The sequence below is a fragment of the Agelaius tricolor genome, unplaced genomic scaffold (assembly GCF_023055355.1).
Source record: "Agelaius tricolor isolate 1412-34295 unplaced genomic scaffold, bAgeTri1.0.p SCAF_6, whole genome shotgun sequence".
In the NCBI taxonomy this organism is placed as follows: Eukaryota; Metazoa; Chordata; class Aves; order Passeriformes; family Icteridae; genus Agelaius; species Agelaius tricolor.
The window spans coordinates 12,926,307-12,947,042 of NW_027269266.1; the positions used below are offsets into that span (position 1 = coordinate 12,926,307).

Sequence of the window (20,736 nt, forward strand, 5' to 3'; positions counted from 1 at the left end):
AAGTGAAGTAGGCATAAAGTACAATTATAATCTGTACAGCCTTGCACCAATATGTTTAGAGAAATCCTGCTTTCTCACTATCCTGTTATTATAAAATATGGAAAATGTATCATCATGAATGAAGCATATAGAAAGAAAAGGGTAGGAACTTTCTAACACTCAGATTTATCCAAATACATAGAAATATGACAAGCACAGGAGTTGTGCTTGACTGTTAAAGTGATTTCTTTCAGAGCTGTAGTGCAAAGGGACTGCTGTTTCTGCTATTGTGAAGAGATCTAAGAGATCATTTCTGGGCCACCTTATGCTGAGGCTTTACTAAAAAGGCATTCCTTTGCAGTTCCAATTAGATGAAGTATTCCAGAACAGGAAGCCAAATTTCACTGCACATTAAATAATTTCTCTTTGACTTCCTGAATTTCAAAAGTATTCTGCTTTTAGGGAAAAAAATACAGATAAAAATCAATGCCTCCTCTCAGAGGAAAATGACAGACTATGTCCTTACTAATAACAGAAATATATTGTGCTTTCAGGAAAGAGCCTGAAAACTGCACATGACAAAGCTCCAAAATGCTCTGAAAATACAACTAAAGCAAAATGGTGTGTGTCTCAGTTTTTTACACCTTTGATCAAGAATTTACTTTTAGACAACATGTAATACTCTAGTGGAAGTGACACACACTGTGAAAGGTACAACTTGCACTAGGCAGGAAGTCGATATACTCTCAAATTACCTTAAAAAAGAAGAAAACCATACCAAAAAATTTGAACACTTCAGGGAATGTTCAATGTCAGAAGGCAGCTTCCTGACAAACTTTTTCCTCTGGGTGTAGTTCAGAGCAAAGGAAAGGCCAGCCTTTATGGTACCTTACACTGAAGCTGTTTTCTCCAATAAAAAGAAATGCAAAGGAGCTGTGATGGCACTTACCTGCTCAACCTCTCCCAGGGTGACTGGCTGAGTCTGGTAACGAGCATTCATCCTCCTGTGCCTCAGATCTCCCCGATTCCTTGTGGAGATGGCCCTGGATACTGGCTGAGACAGTTTGTTAAACAAAGCCATCTTTTCTGCCAAGCTTAAGGTGGAAGAATCTGGTTCTTCAGACTGATCTTGCCCCATCGCCTCTTTGGCTGCTCTTATCTCCTCTTTAGCTAAAATTTTTTGGTGTGCTGATGCCTGCAAGCTGAAGAAGCAGAACTGGAAATTAGTTTTGAAGAAGCCCTTGTGCAGCTTTAAAATCTCAACCTGATAGAAGCAGAAGATCTGCACGTGAAGCACAATAGCCAATGTAATGTAGCAGCCTAAGTGGGTATGCAGTGGTTCAACATTGGCATGATGAATTCTAATTCAACAGCTGAAGATTTTAAAAAAAGTTACATTTTCATTAATGAATTCATTTGATGAGGACACAACATTTTTTACGAGGGAACTCAAGATCGAAGGGAGATTTTCCAGACAATCTCTTTATACAGAGCACAGAGATATGGAGAGACATTTAAGATGCCTTGAAGGTCCTACAGTACAATTTATATAAAGTTCAATTTTATTGAAAGCAATTTGTGGACCATATATGATAAAAACATTTAAAAGACAGACTTAAACTCCAAGTTTGTGCTGCTTTTAAGTTAGAATAAATTGCAATGACTCTTCTAATCTGAAGTGCAACAGATTTCAGACTGTCTTTTGTTTTGAATTATCTGGGATAAATCAACAAGAAAAATTGGTTTTGAAACAGAGTCCTTTGATTTTGAAAATTGACCAATGCTGAAGGCAGACATATTGATTCATAAAAGCTGTAACTGCATTTGTCTCTACAATAATGTATTTTATTCATGTTTACTATAAAATATTTTATTGTTCAACTTCTTTCACATTTATGGAATTAGTAGTATTCTCTAACTATTTTTTTTCTGTCATGGTCTCTGCTAAAATTCTCTCATTCAGAACAGTATTCTGCAACTTTACCTATAGGTGGTGCAATTTCTTATATTTCCTTTAATTTTGCAAGCTAAAAAAATACATGTAGAGACAGACAAAGGACATGTACTGCCTGTGAAATCAAGCACTCAGCTGTGCTATTTTCATCTTAGGATGATATTACCATACAAAAAATTACAAAAGCAAAGAGGGTTCTGCTATGTTTGCTCACATGCAAATTAATTTCTTTCAGAAGAAGAATAAGCTTCTACAACAGGTTAAGTGTGGTTAGAAGGGTCCTGAAAACAGACGCTTGACAATAAAAAGCTGCATTGCTTTATCATGCAAACATAAATGGAGTTGACGAATGTTTTAAATATTCTTGAAACAAGTATTCACTTGACACATTGAAAAGGCATTCAAGACTTTAAAGATGCATCTGCTATTGAGGAATCTTGTGCTCCATGTAACATGCATGTTTACCCCCCCAGTACCTGGTAGGTTGTACAGTGCTCTTAACTACAGTGGGACTAGGTACTCTTGTCACTACTGTGTGGGTATTCACAGAACGTGAAGCAGGGGCAGTTTCACTTTAAAGAATTGCCAAGGAGGGAAAATTCACAGGGAGAGAGAAGAAAAAGCATTAAGAAAAGCAATACATTAAGTGTTAACTACAGAAAAGACCAAACCAAAACAAAACAGAAAAAAACCAAACAGCAATCATTTTTAATTAACTGAGTTATCTGCTGTGACATTTGCAAAGTAATTACAAGTATCTTGAAAGAACTAAAGACCTAGAGGAGCAAACAGGCTGTCTCTTGAAGTTATTCTTAACCCATGAAGTAAGTTAACATCTGACCATTAGGTGAACATCCATTCAATTCACCATTGTTTAATTTCCCCCCCAAAATGATTTTCCCTTTTTCAGGAAAATGTCATGATATACGAGTATAGTGCAAGAAAAGCATTTCCAAAAAGTACCTTTGAGATTTCAGGGTGTAAAAAGTTTTCCCCAATACATATACATTCCATAAGAAATTGTGCAGATTTCCCTCAGCACAAACTATCTTATTCATTTGGGTTATGAAACAATGCTATGATTAATCTCGTTTACCTAATCCACAGGTTCCTAAACTTCCTGCCAAATTACAGTTCATACAAGTTATGCTTTACTAGTCCCTCTACATTTAAAAAGGAATTTCAGTATAGTTTCCCCTGTGGCTCTCAAGACCCTTAGCAATATATCCATATAAATGTTTTCCTCGCTACAAAGTTATAAGCACCACAGATATGGAGCTTATTCCCAGGTTTGAAAGCAGGAGCTGGGGTAGAGCCAACAGCAGACTTACGTGGCTGCAATGACCACCTCCTCACTGGTGATGGGCTGGGTGTGAGACCTGTCCTGCAAGCGCCGCAGCCTCCGCTCCACTGCCGAGCTTCTGCTAGGTGGTTTGGGAATATTTTTCATTTCAAATGATTTTTCCATTTCCTAACAGGACGTATGTCATAATTAAAACCATGGAAGAAAAAGTTCTGAAACAATACTTTATCCTTAGGTTTCTTGCATGCACAGCAGTGAAGTTCCCAAATGCCCATCTCTGAATTAGAAGCAAGATGCAACCGCACAGTATGCACCATGGAGTTAAAACTAACTACACACTTCTCCCTAAATGACACTCTTAAAGCAGGCAACAGGTCTATGTAGGTAGGGAATGAAGTAAAAAACAAAAGTTATGTATCTTGAACTTGGTTAACTGCATTATACTTCATTCTAATGCACTTTGGGTTCCTTCAGCATCTTCTATTTGAAATGTTTAATTCAATGCAATACTCACTCTAAAAAGGAGTCTCTTTGCAGCTACACTTAATTTAGCTCGGTCATCCAATTTTTCTTCATCTACACAAAGAGAAAAAAAAGGAGGCTGAACATAATCAATCAATCTCATATTAAGAGCAATATTTTTAATATGAATAATTACAAACCAGCAAATAAGCTGGCTGTTTCTCACATTTAACAAAAAACTTATTGTGAACACAGCTGTGTAAACTTCACCTGTTTTTACATGTATTGCATCAAATGAGCAATACAGTCTGACATGTAGTCTAACATGATTTGCAAAAAAAAGACTTGTCTTCAGGACAGTTCAAGTCCTTTCAAACTATCTAAACAACATTTGATGAATAACCAAACTTATTGCATCAGCCTATGAAAACACATGGACAAAGAAAATAAAGACTGCCTTAAGGGTGAGTGAAGAGAACTGAACATCTATCTTCTACTAGCTGCCCATTCTGATTACCCCCTTGTGTCCACATTTCTCAGAGGCTAAATTGGTATCCTCAGGAGCTGAAATCAGCATCCTCCAGATCCAAGAGCCAGCATCTCAGAGCTGCAAGGAATATCAGCTTTCAAATAGCATAAGGCATTAAATCTAAATATAGCTACTCATGAGATTACCTACTTAATTTGTGCCAGACTTGCCAAGGGTGACAAGAGGGAAAGAGAGCAAGATGGCAGACTGAATTCTGTAATTTAATAACCTGCATTTTGCAACTTCCTTAGCCAAAAAACAAGTAAGCAACATAAGTTTCACAATATACTACAGGCTTTCTTTGAATTATAAGTCCTAGACCAGTAATTAAAACTGACCAATGATTAATTTTTTTTCCCAACTAGCTTATTTATTGTCTAAATTAGGATAAAATCCAACCCCAACTATATAGAAAAGTTTCAAGCCATTCTCTGCTTGACTTCCATTTGAAGTTTGGTATCCACAGACAGACTTTTGGACTGAAAATGAGATTGAAATCAAGTCTGTAGTAGATATGGCCCAAGGAAAAGGGGTATTTCAACTACATATCATAGGTAAAGATATTTTCTAGTGGATTTTGTTTTTATTATCAAACAGTTCTTTAGTTAAAACAAAGTAAAACACATCAAAGCCCATTTCTTCCTTGGAAAACAGTACAGCAACATACCGTCAGCAGTTGGTATTTCTGCATACAAAATTGACCTAGTGAAAAATTATCAAACAGAAAAAAGTTAGCTGGAAACAAGACATCAAAAATGAAATTCAAATTCAATCTGAAGTACCAGGAGAATTTATCTGTTTTTCAAGTTTCAGCAGTGTCCACTTGGGAACATCCTTTAATAAAGCATAAATGCAAGCAATTGCAGCCAAACGTAAATATAGTCAAGGAAAATTATTTCTAGTTCACCTTGCAGAAAATAAATGTCTATGATTTGCTATCAGCTTTTTAACATAAAAAGGTACCTTTGGTGGTTTACAAAGAGAGTAAATGATAGAGCAGAGTAGATGGAAAGGAAACCCTTTATGTGAAACCAAAAGCATTTAACATTCGAACCAAACACCTACTTTATGATGATTCACTGTTCACTATTTCAAATGGGAGGAATTTGCCACAAAATTGGTTTTGTTGGATGGAGGGGTTTAGATTTCATCTTGTAAGAAGCTACAATAAATTGTTTTTTAAAGACAAACAATAACCTTGAAAATGTTTATTCTAATACATGGACAAATCTTGTCCCAGCCTTGTTAATATCCACCTGCTCCAGAATGCTACACAGAGCTACGTACGTGCCTACCTATCTGTCTCCTTTCGTTCTGCTGATGTTATAGGTTGAGTTTTAAATCTCTCAGAAGTCTTTCTATTTTCACCAGGAGTAAAATAGCGCCTCGCCTTTCGTGGCCCACGGTCCCCATTGGCAGACACGGTACTACCTGCTGCCGACATCTCAAACCGAGACTCACTTTCAAATCGCACGACAGAGAGCGCATAGGAAAGAAAAGAGGAGAGAGAAGTAAAACATAGATGTAAGCATCTCAAAACTCCCCAGAGACCACTCTGCATGCTCCTCCGGGTCCATGCAGACGAACACATTCCAGCTACCCCATATCACAACTCGCACTAGCAAGCAGAAGCACAAAAGCAGGGTTCAAACCATCTCAGCCTCCAGTACACTCTGGTGAGAGCTAAGCTGTGTGCTTTAAGTGCTGAACAACAACTGCTGTTGAGTGGGTGTAATTTTGCCAAGGACGTGCAAGTTTCACACGAAAATACGAGTGAAATGTCACCTACAGTTCCGTTTTCTTGTTGGCATTAGCAGACTCCAGAAAGACATTACGGAGCTGGGCAACAGAGACTTTTGTGTCAACCATGCCAATCTCACCATTTGGTGGATTTGCTTCCATGCTCTCCTTACTTTTAAAAGGTTCTAGCTTAGTAGTCACAGTATAGTCAGACATGGAGCGAGTCAGGACCTTATGCTTTGTTGACACTTTCCAAACAGGAGCCTTTGCCTTGTCAGGCTGCAGTACAGATCCGCTCTGTATGTACATGACAGCTTCACTCCTTTCTACGTTCTCAGGGGTCTTATACTGCTGCTCTGGGGCCTGCCTCTTATTGCATTCCAACTCCCTCTGAACTTCTGAGTTAACTTTCGGCTTGCTTGCAAAGGAGGAGCTCCCTACAGGGGTCTCCAACTCTCCTCCGCCAAAGAGGCCTTCGTGGTTCTTCCCTTGCTTGCGAATCTCAGATGGCAGAATGGGTCTTCTGCCTTTGGAAGCCTGTTCCTCCTCCAAGGAATCTTCTCCAGCAGGTTTTGCTCCGTAACCGGGTGCTTCCTTCTTTTCGCTATCCGAGGCAGTGGCAGCTGAGGACTTTGTGTCTGAGGGGAGGAGGCTGCCAGCAGGGCTGTTTGCTGGTTCTTCTGCTGCCATCAGCTGAGCTGTGTGAGCAATGCCAGCAGGCTGGATATAGCCATGGATTGGCTGGCGGACGGAACTGACGGGCTGATTTTGAACCCTATCAAAGGCAGACGTTTCTGTCTGAAGAGGCATGTAGTGGGCTGGCACTGGATGGGATTTTCTCTGAGATACTGTGTCTGTGACAAGTTCAGGGCTTCCACGAGCACTTTCCTCTTTCACCAATTTCTCTCTAACTTTTACTCTTTAAGAAAGAAAAAGGATTAAAGCTGTGAACAGCAATACCCAATCTGGAAAGGAACACAGACACCTACTGTGGGTACAGACAGCAACATTGTAGTAAAATAAAAAACAATGCATTAAAATAAAGCAATCTTATGATGCAACCCCTTCCTTCCCCCAAGTCTTAGCAGTAATACTGCCCAAAAACAGTCAAGTGATTCAGGGGCCATGGCCATGCATGACTCCTGAGAAGGTAACTGTGCAAGCTCTGGGAACATACAGCATGTTCTCATGAGATCACAAGTGCATTTGCCAAACAGCACATACCCATAGTCTCAAACAAACAAGATGATCAAAACTGCTTTTTATATTATCAGTGTTGGGTTCAGCCTGAAATTGCAAATTCTACTGGCAGTTGTGTATGCAGTCAGATGTCTGAAGATGTCTAAACACTGGGAAGCTTGCATCACACCAAGACGTTGTTGCATTGGGGAAAGGGGTGAAAAAAACATGTTATCTCCACCTAGCCCTTCAGATATTTTGCCAGAGACTGGTTTACTTGTGTTTTTGTGTATCATTTAAGACATCTGAAAAATCACATGTAGTGTAACCTGTTTCAGTAAGTGAATAAAAACATTGAAAGGGCAAGTCCTAAACCCAAAAGCAAAACTATGGCATGGCTGTTGCTTTTCAGAGAGCTTGCAGGGAAAAAGGCATTTAAAAACTGAAACAGACATTCTGTTTTAAAATGTTTCATTACATTCTAACATGCAAAACTTGCAACAAAAACACTTGTTCCCAAAAGTTACCTTGCTTCAGTGTGTTTTCTAGAAACACCTCTGGACTTGTGCAACATCCATGCAAGCCAGAGTTTTATTTAACCTTTCTAAATGGAATACAGCAGCACAGTGGAAGGCAAGCACGTGCAGCCAGGGGCAGCCTTTGCTCTGGGGCTGCTGCTGCAGGTAAAGCTCTCCAGCACTTTCACAGCCTCACCAAGGCTCAGACACCTCACAGGGTGAGTGTCTGCAGATAAAACACGCAGTACGAAAAATGAAAGCCCTGTACTTCCTCCCCTCCCAAATGGGTATGAAAAAAATAATTTTAGTTTTCAGGAAAGAGAGAGAGTCAAGCTAGGAAACTACTGTTTGAAAGTAAGTAATCCAGCTCAAAGTAATGTGCAATTCCAGGCTTGCTACCAACAGACTTTTTGGAGTTTACATCATTAAGAAAAAAGAAAAAAGTAAGACTTAGGGGGGAAAAAAGGCAAATTATCTAAGAGAATAATTCAGGATATCCACATAAAGTTATTTGAAACACCACTCTTTCTAACATTTTGGTGCTTCTTACCTCTCAAGATTGATGCACTTGTCAGGGAAAGTTACTTAAGCACATAAAGTGTATTAAATCTGAAGAAGTATGCTTTGAACTACATGTACCAAGCATTCTCCAGAGCATCCACACCAATGTTAGTACTGGGTTATAGGTATTACTTTAACCAGGAACATAAAAACAGTCTTCCTGCAATGCTTTTCATGGTGGGCTTACTGTACATGTTACCAAACCAGGAGAAAGCAGCTGCCTGTAGCTTTGATCATGATTTTGTTTTACTTTTCCATGTAATTTTTTTCTTACTTCTCTTGTACCATCTCCTTTGGAATTTAAGGATTTACTTGTAGGGAATGCTAAGATGGAAGGGTGTACAGTAAAAAATATGCTGGTTTGCAGAGCACAAAATGAAATAAGAAGTTATAAAATCTAGTGGAAACCAGAATGATAGTAGCTGTGGAAGAAGCTTGGGGAATTTTTACTTCTTCACCAAAATACCAATTGGTTCTAAGTTAGAATAAAAGCAGATGCTTCAGAAAAGTTTCACAGGCTTTTTATTCACAAAAACCTCACTTTCTTACTTGCTGCTGTTAAAGGAAAATTAAGGGCAAGTGTTAAATGTAGATAGTAAAAGGAAAGAAGGGAGGGTTTGCAGTCTGATTGTTAGCCACACAGCTATGCTTTATGATACCTGGAGGGCCAGCTGATAAGTGAAGGTGTGTCCCCTTCCGAATCTTTCTGAAGAAACCATTCAGGTTTTGCTTTCCCTGCACTACTACAGAAAACAGAACTTCAGGTAATTTCTGAGATCTCAATACATGCTCCCATTATTTCTCCCCATCTCCCTTCCCCACTGCTTCTTAATTTTGATTATTCAGTTGCAGAGGACAGTTCTAGAAAACAAAAGCAATGCACACTAGTCCAATTCAAAGGTAATAAACTGGGAAAGAAATTATTATATAATCCCACAAACATATACAAAGTATGCTAAGTGGTAAAGATTCTGCAGAGGTAACTTTACCAAGTCCACATTGTCCAAAAATTGAGAAGTGAAAGCAACTACACAACCTTATATTTGCATTTGCCATTGTGGATCAGATTGTGTAAGGACATTTGTAAAAGCTGTTAAAACCATTCCTTTAATTTGTGATTTAAAGTGGTAAAGACTGCTGCAACCAAAACAAAGGAGCAATAGGAATTTAATGAAGTGAAAATTTCATAATGCTACATCATATTTCCTAAGAAATTCTCAGGAGTATCTGAAATCCCTCTGTCCTCTTGTAACCCTGTATCACAGAGCTTCAGAAATGCCCACCTGGTTAGCACAAGTCAAAGTCACTGTGCTACTGGGTGACTTGGCAAAGGAAAAACAAAGAAAAAAGTGACCCCTAATTTAATCTTGCCTTGACTTTACTCTGTTCACATTTTACAGTTGAAAGCATAAAAAGAAAGAAGAGCTTTTTAAAGCTCTGCAGCAGTGCAAGAAAGGCTGTTTGCAGGCTTCCTACATAAAGTTTCTCAAAAACTTTCCTAATGTTCACCTTCGCCTACAATCCCCCAGCAACAGTAGAACGCATCAAGTACTTTTAACCTTGCAAGCACAGCCTGTCCTGCCACATTAATGTTTACAAACTCACTCCCCAGAGGTGACAAGCATCCAGGATGCTTTCCACTACTTATGAAAGAACTTTTCCATTGGAGAAGAGCCATTTGGGATAACACCCCCAAATTAAGCTCCAGGTCATATACTTCAATTTTTCTTAACTACTCTTTTATGAAAAATAGTTGGAAAAGGTTAAATCAACAACTGTTCTGGAGATAACAGTGTATTTGATGCAAGTAAGTTTAAATTTGAGAACTCACCTACAGTTGTCATTGAATCCAAATCTATCTTAGAACAGCAAACACCAACTGTTGAAACACCTTCTGTTTTCCAATGTTTTTGAATCCCTAACGGAACTGACCAAAGAGGAGGGAAAACCTTTTCACAGAAGCTGACTAGAAGCAGCTAGCTGGAATTGTTTTGAAGCACAGGAACTTCCTTCTCTTTTAATGTGTACTTTGGCACAATTTTATAGTGGGCACGGCCCAAGCAGTAATTATTTGTACTTGATCATTCATCCTTTGAAGAGTGCAATCAGAAGAACGCAAGCCATATTTTGAATTTAATCAGCCATTTCAGGAGCCAAATGCAGACAATGTCAAATGATACCTTCTCATGATGGGTAACTGGATTAATTATTAAATCTTAGTACTGAAGGCACAAAAGCTTTCATATATATTCCAAAGTGAGCTGCATTTATTTTCCAATTTGAACTCAGGAAATTTAAATTTAACGAAACCGATTTTATAGCCTGTATATAACGTGGAACTGACTTCAGAACAGCAGTCACCTGAACAACTGGAGTGAGCCTTTTTTTCTGTTGTGCAAATAGCTTTATAGGGACCACCACAGAGTAACTTTAAATGGACTCCATGGACACAATGACTTTTTTACCACTCAGAATCAGGGACAAGAGTTTCAGAGAGGTTATTCTCACATCTCTGAATATCATACCAGGGAGTACACACTGGCACTGAAAGTGTCAGGGGTATTAAAGAATGGGCTCTTGGCAACATGGCCTTTAAAATACCAGCTACTGCCTACATGTGTATCCAAACAAGAGACCAAATCCCACATTTAAGCTCTTGGCTGCTTTAAGTACTACATCACATCTTGGTGGATGCAAATGGTTTCCTTCAAAGATAGACAGCAATTAGGGGAAATTTGTTTTATGCAAATACTACCCAAGCTTCATCCAGAAAAAAATCTGAAATTAGAGATAATGCAGTCAGCAATTTGTATTATATTATTACTCACAGAATAGTTTGAGTTGGATGGGACCTTTAAAGGTCATTTAGTCCAATCTCTCTGCAATGAGTAGGGACACTTCAACTAGACCAGGTTGCTCAGAGTCCCATTCAACATCACCCTGAATGCTTCCAGGGATGGGGCATCTACCTTCTCTCTGGACAACCTGTGCCAGTGTTTTACCATCCTTCTTGTAAAAAATGTCTTCCTTATATCTAGCATCAATCTACCCCTCTTTTAGTGCAAAACCATTGCTCCTTCTCCTATCAGAAAAGAGGAATGTCCATGTTAAAAAGTCTGTCCCAATCTTATAATCATCTCCTGCAGCACTGAAAGGCTGAAACCAGATCTCCCTGGAGCCTTTTCTTCTCCAAGCTAAACAACCCCAACTCCCTCAGCCTTTCCTCATAGGAAACGTACCCCATTGCTCTGATTATTTTTGTGGCTCTCTTCTGGACTTGGTCCAACACTCCATGTCTTTCCTGTGCTGAGGATTACAGATACAGTAATCCAGGTGAGATCTCAAGAGAGTGATGTGGGGGGGCAGAATCACCTCTCTCAACCTGCAGACCATGATCCTTTTGATGTGGCCCAGGACCCATGTAGCTTTCTGGGCTGCAGGTGCACATTGCCAGCTCGTGTGCAGCCCCTCACACACCAGTTCCCCGAAGTTCTTGGCAGAGCTGCTCTCAATCCCTTCAACCCCCAGCCTGTACTGGTACTACTGGGGCTTGCCCCAGCCCAGGTGCAGGACTTTGCACTTGGCCTTACCAAAGCCCTCAGGAGTCTCTGATGAGCCCACTTCTCAAGCTTGTCCATGTCCCTCTGGGTGATTGTCCCATCCTTCAGGAGTGTCAACCACACCACTTATCTTGGTGTCATCTGCAAAATTGCTGAGGGTGCACTCAACCCCCTTATATCATTGAGGAAGACATTAAATAACCCTGGTCCCCACTGAGACCCTTAAGGGACACCACTTGTCACTGATGTCCATCAGGACTCTGAATTGTTGAACACTACTCCCTGGATGCAGCTGTCCAACCAATTCCTCATCTACTGAACAATCCACAGCTCTTCAATTTAGAGAGAAGGATGCTGGCGGGGACTGTGTGCTCTTGCAGGAGCACAGACAGAGACATCTGTAGCCTTTCCCTTGTCCCCTAACGTAGTCACACAACCATAGAAGGCCACAAGATGGGTCAGGCAGGACTTGCCTTGAAGAAGCTGTGCTGGCTGTCTCAAATCACCTCCCTGTCCTCCATGTACCTTAGCATAGTTTCTGAGAGGATCTGTTCCATGATCTTCCCAGGCTCAGAGGTGAGGCTGACAGGGCAGCAGTTTCCAGTATCCTCCTTTCTACCCTTTTTAAAGATGCGTGCAATGTTTCCCTTTTTCCAGTCACTTGGGACTTCACCTGACTGCTCAGATATCATGGAGATATATCAGCCAATTCCCTCAAGACTCCAGGATAATTTAATTGGGTCCTGTAGCCTTATTATTGTTCAGTTTCCTCAGGCAGTCAGGAGCATGATTTTGTTCTTATAGTGGAAGAGACTTTGCTTCCCCAGTCACCACCCTGCTGTCCACCCACTCATGAGGTGTGGAAAGAGAGGTTCCTATTGAAGGCTGAGGCAAACAACTAGTTGAGCCTTCTCCTCATCATTGTTACCAGTTTTGCTTTCACCTTCCATATCCAGCTAACATACCTGTAGAAGTCCTTGCTATGCTTTGCATCCCTTGCCAAATTCAGTTCCAGCTTCACCTTGCCCCTCCTAACCTCATCTCTACACAACTGGGCAGTGCCCCTGTACTCTTCCCAAAACACCTGTCTCTGCCCACTACTGTGCATTCACTTCTTTAATCCATGTTGGTGTCTTTCCTTTTTTTTCCTGATTTCTCACAACTGGGAATGGAAAAGCTCTTGTGCTCTATGGAAAGCATAAATGGTTGAGCTACCTCAGTTTCTTAAAAATAGTCAACACTGTTCAGCATTATGCACATATGTATAAAGTTAAGTTCTCATTGACATCATTTTTAGTTGCAACATTTTAAGTTAAGGTTTTGCAGTTATTATTTTCTATCTATCCGCATACCAAGAAATTAAAGACTCACACTTAGAGAAAATCATACTTTAAAATAATTCTTAGTCACGCATTATTTTCAGTCAGCATAAGAATTTGACAGTATTTCTATACCATACTGAGAAACTGAAATGTAAAATTAGTGGAAACTAATTTTTTTTTCCTTCTGGAAGAATCTGGTTACCCTATTACCAGAGTAAATTTGTCAAGTCTAAAGCAATTCAGCATAGAATTTTAACTCTCCCCTCTGCCCCTTCATGCACATATAATGCCTGATATTATCTGAAAAATTGACTACCACAGTTCAAAAGTGTTTTTACACTTTCACATCAGGAAAACAAATCAACTATTATTTCAACTGACCCAAGACAACTCTTCAGCTTTTAAGTTTGCAAACTGTTTTATTTTGGCAGAAGTCATCATAAAGATAGTCAAATCTTCACTGAGAAGCAGCTTGCCTCTACTTGGAAGCTCCCAGCCAACAATTACAAGGTATAGAAGAAAGAAAGAAAGTTAAAGACTTGCTCTAACAGGTTATTAAAAAACCAAAAAGCAAAACCCAAGGGGATTTAGAACCATAACTCCTTCAATTTCTAGTTTATGTCCTCTCCACAAAGGGCCTAATTTTAGCAAAAATTCTATAAATATAAAGTGAAACCAAGGACACAGCTAATTAGAAAAATACATAGCCACTTCCTTGTATCAGACACACACTGTGATACAATAAACCCAACTAATCCAGCCTGAGACATCCAAAGCAAATAAATACATTCTTCAAGGGTAATAAATACATTCTCATTAATACTGTAGACACTGATGCAGAAGCTGATTAAGATAAAGGAATCTACAGAAAAAAAAACCAAAACAGAAATCATACCTACCTTTGTCTGCTGTTACTGTGCAAGGGCTGGTCATTCTGCAAGTGGGTGGGTGAGGCTGCCCGCTTGGGTGAGGAGAGGGACTCTCGGGGGCCTTGCTTTGGTGGCATTGGCACTTCATTATAGCAGGAAGAGTCTCGTCCAGAAAGGGAAAGGGAGACAGAGCTATCCAAGGTTGCTGAAGGCTCAGAAGCCTGTCTAATGGCACTGTCATCTGCTTTTCTAACACCCTTTTCATTTGAGAGGTCATCTTTATCTTCACGGCTGGAGTACTCTTTGGAATCAGAAATCACACTCTTTGATGACTTTGTCTCAGTCCTGGAAAAATAGAGGTTGCCATAGTCCTTGTTTTCATCATCTTGCCTTTCACTTTTCACTCCCTTTCTTTCCGCGCTGTCAGGATCTTTCCTTGCCCGTGTATATCTGGATGAGTAGTCAGAATCCAAATCAGACTCAAGGGCTAATCCATACTTTTCTGCCAGCTGGCGTCGCCTCTCTGCCTTGTACCTAGCTATTCTCTCTGCTTTTGACTCTAGTTCCTGGATATCCATGTTTGCTGTACTGTACAAGGGCTCTGTATTACCTCCCGTGGTTTCTGATCGGTATCTGGACGATCTGGGGTGTTTCTCTACTGAAGAATCTGAAGTTTCCTCCTCCTCATTTGATCTTCCTGTCAAAGTGCAACATATATGAGCAAGTCATTCCCAAAACTCCAGGTACCCTACCCACCAAACTGATTGAACTAAAAGCTTTCCATTTTCTTACAAATCAAAGTGACTGCACAGACACATTTTATTTTTGCACTTTTGTCTCCAAAAGGAGACACGAACAATTAAGAAATGTGTATTAGGAATAATTCTTTAATAAATAATAGTTCTCAATTCAAACAGTTATTTTAAAGCAATAAGAACAATCAACATTTTTCAAGTAAGACAACTGGAGATTTAAAAGGCAAATTAAAAACCCCAACCAACCTGACAGAGCTCTTCTGTAGAAGAGCTTCTAGGCTGATAGTGTAGCATACATGGAGTAATTCAGCATTGCAATATGGCCTGCCATGTGCTACTTACCTAGGTGGGGGCTGTATGGGTCAGTTGCTCGCATATATCTTGGTGTATCTTCCTCTAGCAAACGGTGTGTGACTGATCCTGGGCAGTTTTGTAGGAGCATAGGCTGTGTATCATTCTCAATTCCCTCTAAGCGCCTAGCTATTCTTTCTTTTCTGAAAAATATGTGAAAAATGTGAAAACAGGCATCTTGAAGATTCGAGGGCAGAGTTTCTACGAGGAGGTAACAAAACAAGCTGTGTGTTTTGTTTTATGGGCCAAACACTTTTTTTCCTTTACCTTTTCATTTCCAAAAAATCTTGGTTGTTTGGTTCAAAGAGTTTTCTTAATTCTGAAACTGAGACAACAAAACATTATGTAGCTTATAAAACAGTAAGTTTCAGAAACTTGCTAAAATGCTTTAGAATAAGAAGGAACAGTCAAAAAAAGTTCAGTGGTTTGAAATATCTTCTGTGAGGAAATGAGCATTTTCCACTTGTTTTCCTAGTTTATTAAGGTTGTGCTGTCAAAAGTGCATTAAGCACATAGGTGTGACCATCAAGTACTCCTCCCCTCCACATACTTCCAGGCTAATCCCAAATCTGCCATGCCCATCCCTGCAGGTTTCAAGATCTACTGGACAAGTTGTGTTTTGATTAGCTAAAGTCAAACTTATGTGTCCTAGTAACCCATTTCAAAACCAGGTATTATGGAAAGTCTGCTTACCCTGCCTATTCAAAGGTCAGGGACTGACCATATATAAAGAGAAACAGTAAGGACCTCTTCCTTACTTTCCTCCACACCCTTATATTGATCAAATCCCAAGAATCCCAGTGACTCATTGCTGAAGTGAAAATTACCATGCACCATCATGGTACTCTTGCATGGTTAATCACTTGCTACTTTGCTAACTTTCCCTTGTAGTTTTGACTGCACATACTTTCCTTCTCTTCCCCTGAACCCTTTGCTGGTGTTAAGTGCCAGCAGACAGCTGCCACAGTCCACAAAAGTGTAGTGAACCAAGGGGAGGCACGGTAGATGAAGTAATCCCTATATATACCCACATCTGTGCATGTGCAGACCACACTGCAGCAGTGAGTGCTACACAGATAAGTGCAGTGTGGCTTCTTACCACCAGGAAGAGAAACTGCCCAGGCTGTCCAGGGAAGCAGGGCACTGGGGTGGGGTGTGCCTAACACACAGCATGCACATCCACACATTGTGGCCTTGGCAAACATGGTGCTGAAAGCTGTGTGCACCTATTCTTGAGCCAATGCACATCTGGGGCTCTAACCCTGTTGACCCAGGGATCAAAAGTTAAAGCAAGTGAAAGTCTATGCCTGCTAAATTGGCAGAGATTGCCATCAGAAACACCTGATGAGTCAGGAGTGTCTAGATGACATTGTTCCACTGCAGAGGTAAAGCTATCAGCTTAATTTTCTTGCTACCAGATCTCATTGCTCTAGATACTTAGAAGATAAATATTACTGAAACACCTCCCTTTTAAAGGTCAGATGCACCTTTTCTGCCTTCCTGCTACTGCAAGAACTTAACATGCATGGCTTGGTCAGGGTTCCAGCTGAGCTGACTCATCCAGGAAGTTTGCTGTACTAAACATCAGTGCTCACACCTCACAGATACTGTTGACATTGACTGTCACATCAACCTTACATGCTGAAAAGCCTGAAAGTAGGACTACAGATAAAATGTGCAGGATCAGCAAGAATTAACACATTCTGTTCCTGAACCAACACTAAAGTAAAGATGAGCCCTTATGTTGTGTTTTCACAGACTTTTCAATGCATGAGCAGTTTCCACTGTTGCCCTGTCTACTCAAGCTGTGCTGGCAACAGAATCAGCCATTTGAAACCAGCCTTCATTTCAGATCCACACCAAAGGAAATGACTTCTCATAAAGACTTTACTCTCACCTCCCCAAATCTACTGTTTCATTATGTTCCACTAGTTATTAGAGTTTTTCTGTTCCATCTTTTCTGTTTCATCTGTTGGCTATATACACACAACATTGTCAAAGCAAAACCTGTAATTGTCTGTCTTCAGACAAGTCAAAGGCCACCAGAGCTCAGAGTTACTCAAATCACATTCCATCCAAATCCTGATCCTTTTTTTCCCCGAGTCACCAATTTGTGCAGTCACCAAAACCATCATCAGAGAACAGGTCTTTTACAAGCTTTACTAAATCTCTAAAGCACAGCTTCATTTATTAGTGAAAGTCTTCTCTCCCCCCACCCCCAGAAAAGGAAACTTGACTATAAGTTGTCCACATACAAGAAATGTGGAACATCCAAAGAACTCCTAAAGCATTAACTCAACACTCTCTTGCTACATGCTAGCTGAAGTTCCAGAGATTCTACTACCACTTTGCAGTCCTAAAAAGAGCACTGGTCTCATGAAAAATGTCTCCAAACACCTCCCCAAACAACACGGGGCAAAAATAGCATGGGACTACTCCATGCTGCCTTACACTTTTTCCAAGGCTGAGATTACAGAAGTAATTTCAGCTAGGTTGGACATAACATCTGCAGAATTTTTTCTGGGGAAAGCAGTTCCAGCAATATTCTTGTTTTGGTAAGGAGGGAAAAAGAAGCACAAAAAAAAGCAAAACCAAAAGAAGACAAAATGAAGAAAATCTTCTAGTCTAGTGGTTTCTTTTTGATGAATAAAATATTTTACTTCAAAACATAAAAACCAGTTGGAAACATTTCACTCCCAAGGACACTGGTTGGCCCTTGCAAATTTAGGTGACCAGGTTTCTCCTTTTTAGTTTACAATTTGAGTATGTTGGTGCCAACTCCCATCTCATCTGTCCATGGGATGTTTTCCCATGTGAGCATCACAAGCAACACCATGGGAGCGCTAAAGAACAGCAACAATTCTACCTAAAAAGTAGCACAAAAATCTGATTCAGCACACAAGAAAAGACTAAGAAGCTTGAAATAATTAATTTCACAGTAAAAGCTCCTTATCTAGATTACTTCATGGCAATACACTTTGTAAGCACCATTGGTTAGTTAAGGGCAAGAAGAAGAACAGCCACAGCTCAGAAACAGCTCTGAACTTGAGGCTTTATTTTAGGATGTTGAGCAGGATGCTGTGGTAGGACACCCTTTGAGGTAAACTGTCAAGAGGCATCTTAACTTTGGCAACTGTAATCCTTCAAAACAAAATTTACTTTGGAATATGTTTATTTAGGAAAAACAGTATTGTCCCATATGTTGACCCAGAATGAAAAACAAAAAGCACATTTGGAGGGCATCTTATATTTTAAAAACTCCTTAAATTAAGGTGGAATATTTCTTATAGTAATATATATTCACAGAAATCTTTCAGAAACCTGCTACAGAATATGAACATGTTTATGCTGAAAGCCCTTTTTGACAGCTGCAGAGGGGACATATGAATAAAGCTGCAGCCATGTGACAGCAGTCTTCTTTTTACAATAGAAGCTGTAAAAACTCAATTAAGCCTTCCAAAAGTTCATAGTAGAGGGGGAACATGTACACTTGTGAAGCCTGGGTAGACATGGATCAAAAGGTAACCTGTCAGAGGATTAATTTCTCAGAGATGGTAAATAACCATTGCAACACAGGTACCACACATTTTCATTTTGAGGAAAATTTAACAGAATAGAAAAGCCTACCAGCCTCACTCCTACTTCCTCCTCTCCACAACAGGAAAGGTGATGGTCTTAAAACTAGACTGGAAAAGCATTTATCTTCTGTTTATGCCAGCAAAGGTGTATTGACATGTTCAATGCCCAACTGCAGGCCTCAGTTCAGTCTGTATCAGTTAAAAAGTAAATATATCCCTTCCATTTCTCAGCATATGCAAACCTGGATCACAATTAGGCTCTAGAAAATAACCTGGATTTTCAAAAAGCCCTGGACTTTTAAGTAGTCCCCTCGGAATGCAACCAAAAGCTCCCAGCGCTGTTTCTTAAGCCTGGTACACACCAAATAGGATGCCTTCATTATGAGAATATTTTTTTGAAAAATAGAAACATCTTGGAAAAGAAATTAGTTCACTGTGAAGCAACTTACAGATAAGGTTTCTCAAGTGAAGGCTCAGTTAAGTTGCTGGCCATTTGATTGTAAGGCTAAGTGTAAGGAATAATGAGGGACTATGGATTATTATTGTCTGGTGCTGTCAGAAGTCTGTATTGCATAAATGCACCTCACTCTATTCCATCATTTTGCCAACAATGTTTCTATCTAAATATCTGAAATGATCATATTTAAAAGCAAGAATGTCACTTATATAGCACTTAAATATTATGCTGGAAGAATGCTCCTTTCCAGAGGAACTCTGCAGCAAATGACATTAAAAGAGCAAGCCAGTTCCTTTATGTTGGAATTAGTGCATTTAGCCTTGTCTGAAAAGAGTAAATACCACCAGAACATACACACACATAATTTTAATCCAAGTTCTGACGTCCATAACATCCTTGAATGAAAGGAACATCTTTGTGCCAGTTGCACATAGTTCTTCAGTTAAATATCACCCTTTGGCGGTCAATTCAAGAGAATTAATTCTTGCCTCTGCCTCAACTGTATCAAATGATAAAGATGGAACTGCTGTTTTCTTCAGAAATTACTCAGACTAAGATAGAAGTTTGGAAAATACAAAATATCCCCCAGACTAAACTCCATATGTACTGCAGGCCTTTTAGCACGCAAGACAGAAATTCAAGTGCAGTCAATTGGTCGTGCAAGCACAGTGAGTGCACTGACCACCAAAGGGGCCTGGAAAGAGCTGTGACTCTTAACAACTCAAGTTAATACTTTTGAACTCAGGATTAATCTATCTGTAAAAATAAACTCTGTGAGGTTTTGGATTGCAACTACTAACCTACTGAAACAGGTAAACAAAGCTGAACTTTATGCAGCAGGGATGCAGGAAGGTCTCGTAAAAGAGCATTGTGGTTCATCCCCTGTTTCACCCTTCATGCACACTTCACAGGGAAAACTCATTTACAAAACATCTGTGCCAAAGTGATTTTAACTGTGCCTTGTACTTGCATAGATGAAACTTCACATGCTGTTAAATTACCACTTGTGTTCACAGTATGTCTCCCTTACCTACCTTTGGGAAGTACTGCTAAGAGATTAGCATCAATATCCTTTGTGCTGTTCACAAGTTCTTCTTTATCTTCAAGGGAGAACTCCTTCTGAAAACTGAAAGCAACATCTGGTTTACAGAACTGTGGGTGTCTCTGCTGCAAATCAAATAAACCCAAGACATAACCAATTTACTGCTAGATAGTCTAACAGAGATACCAAAGAAAATATTTTCCCTAAGAATGAGCTAAGACATAACCCAAAGAAACTCAGAAAGCCAAACCTAACATAATTTGAAACTTGTTTGGAACTGACTGTGACACATTTTTGCATTAGATTACTGACTGCCTTCAAAATGCTCTACTAAGCAAGTACATTTAATATAATCTATATTGAATGGTTCTTCATAAGTATTAAAACATGCCACCAAAGGCAGTACTGCATGTACACTCCACCTAGAAACCTTCTGCACGACTACTCTGTTGTTGTTACTGCACTGTTCTCTGGATCTTACACAGTTATAATATGCTAATAGGAGTACCAGATCATTTAAATTTATACCACACCTTTTCAAAACAGGAAAACTGCCCATTTAGATGAAACAAAATAT

General features: G+C 39.7%; 1 protein-coding gene and 1 long non-coding RNA gene across 8 annotated transcripts in view; one reads left to right on the plus strand and one right to left on the minus strand.

Moving 5' to 3' along the window:
• SVIL (supervillin) overlaps positions 1 to 20,736 on the minus strand; it is a 101,873-nt gene that overhangs the window by 39,950 nt on the left and 41,187 nt on the right. For 2 of the 7 annotated variants that reach the window (XM_071428715.1, XM_071428717.1), the window contains exons 3-11: positions 20,152 to 20,243; positions 15,350 to 15,407; positions 15,074 to 15,225; positions 14,007 to 14,673; positions 4,895 to 4,929; positions 3,751 to 3,812; positions 3,265 to 3,404; positions 2,410 to 2,505; positions 929 to 1,181 (exon numbers count right to left, since the gene is read on the minus strand). In XM_071428715.1, the coding sequence (XP_071284816.1) occupies positions 929 to 1,181; positions 2,410 to 2,505; positions 3,265 to 3,404; positions 3,751 to 3,812; positions 4,895 to 4,929; positions 14,007 to 14,673; positions 15,074 to 15,225; positions 15,350 to 15,407; positions 20,152 to 20,243 (1,555 nt within the window). Of the gene's footprint in view, positions 1 to 928; positions 1,182 to 2,409; positions 2,506 to 3,264; positions 3,405 to 3,750; positions 3,813 to 4,894; positions 4,930 to 5,522; positions 5,688 to 6,016; positions 6,887 to 8,884; positions 8,969 to 14,006; positions 14,674 to 15,073; positions 15,226 to 15,349; positions 15,408 to 20,151; positions 20,244 to 20,736 lie in introns of all 7 variants that reach the window. The other 5 variants (XM_071428716.1, XM_071428718.1, XM_071428712.1 and 2 more) reach the window with 4 other exon arrangements.
• LOC139590865 (uncharacterized) overlaps positions 1 to 20,736 on the plus strand; it is a 45,506-nt gene that overhangs the window by 19,170 nt on the left and 5,600 nt on the right. The window lies entirely within an intron of this gene.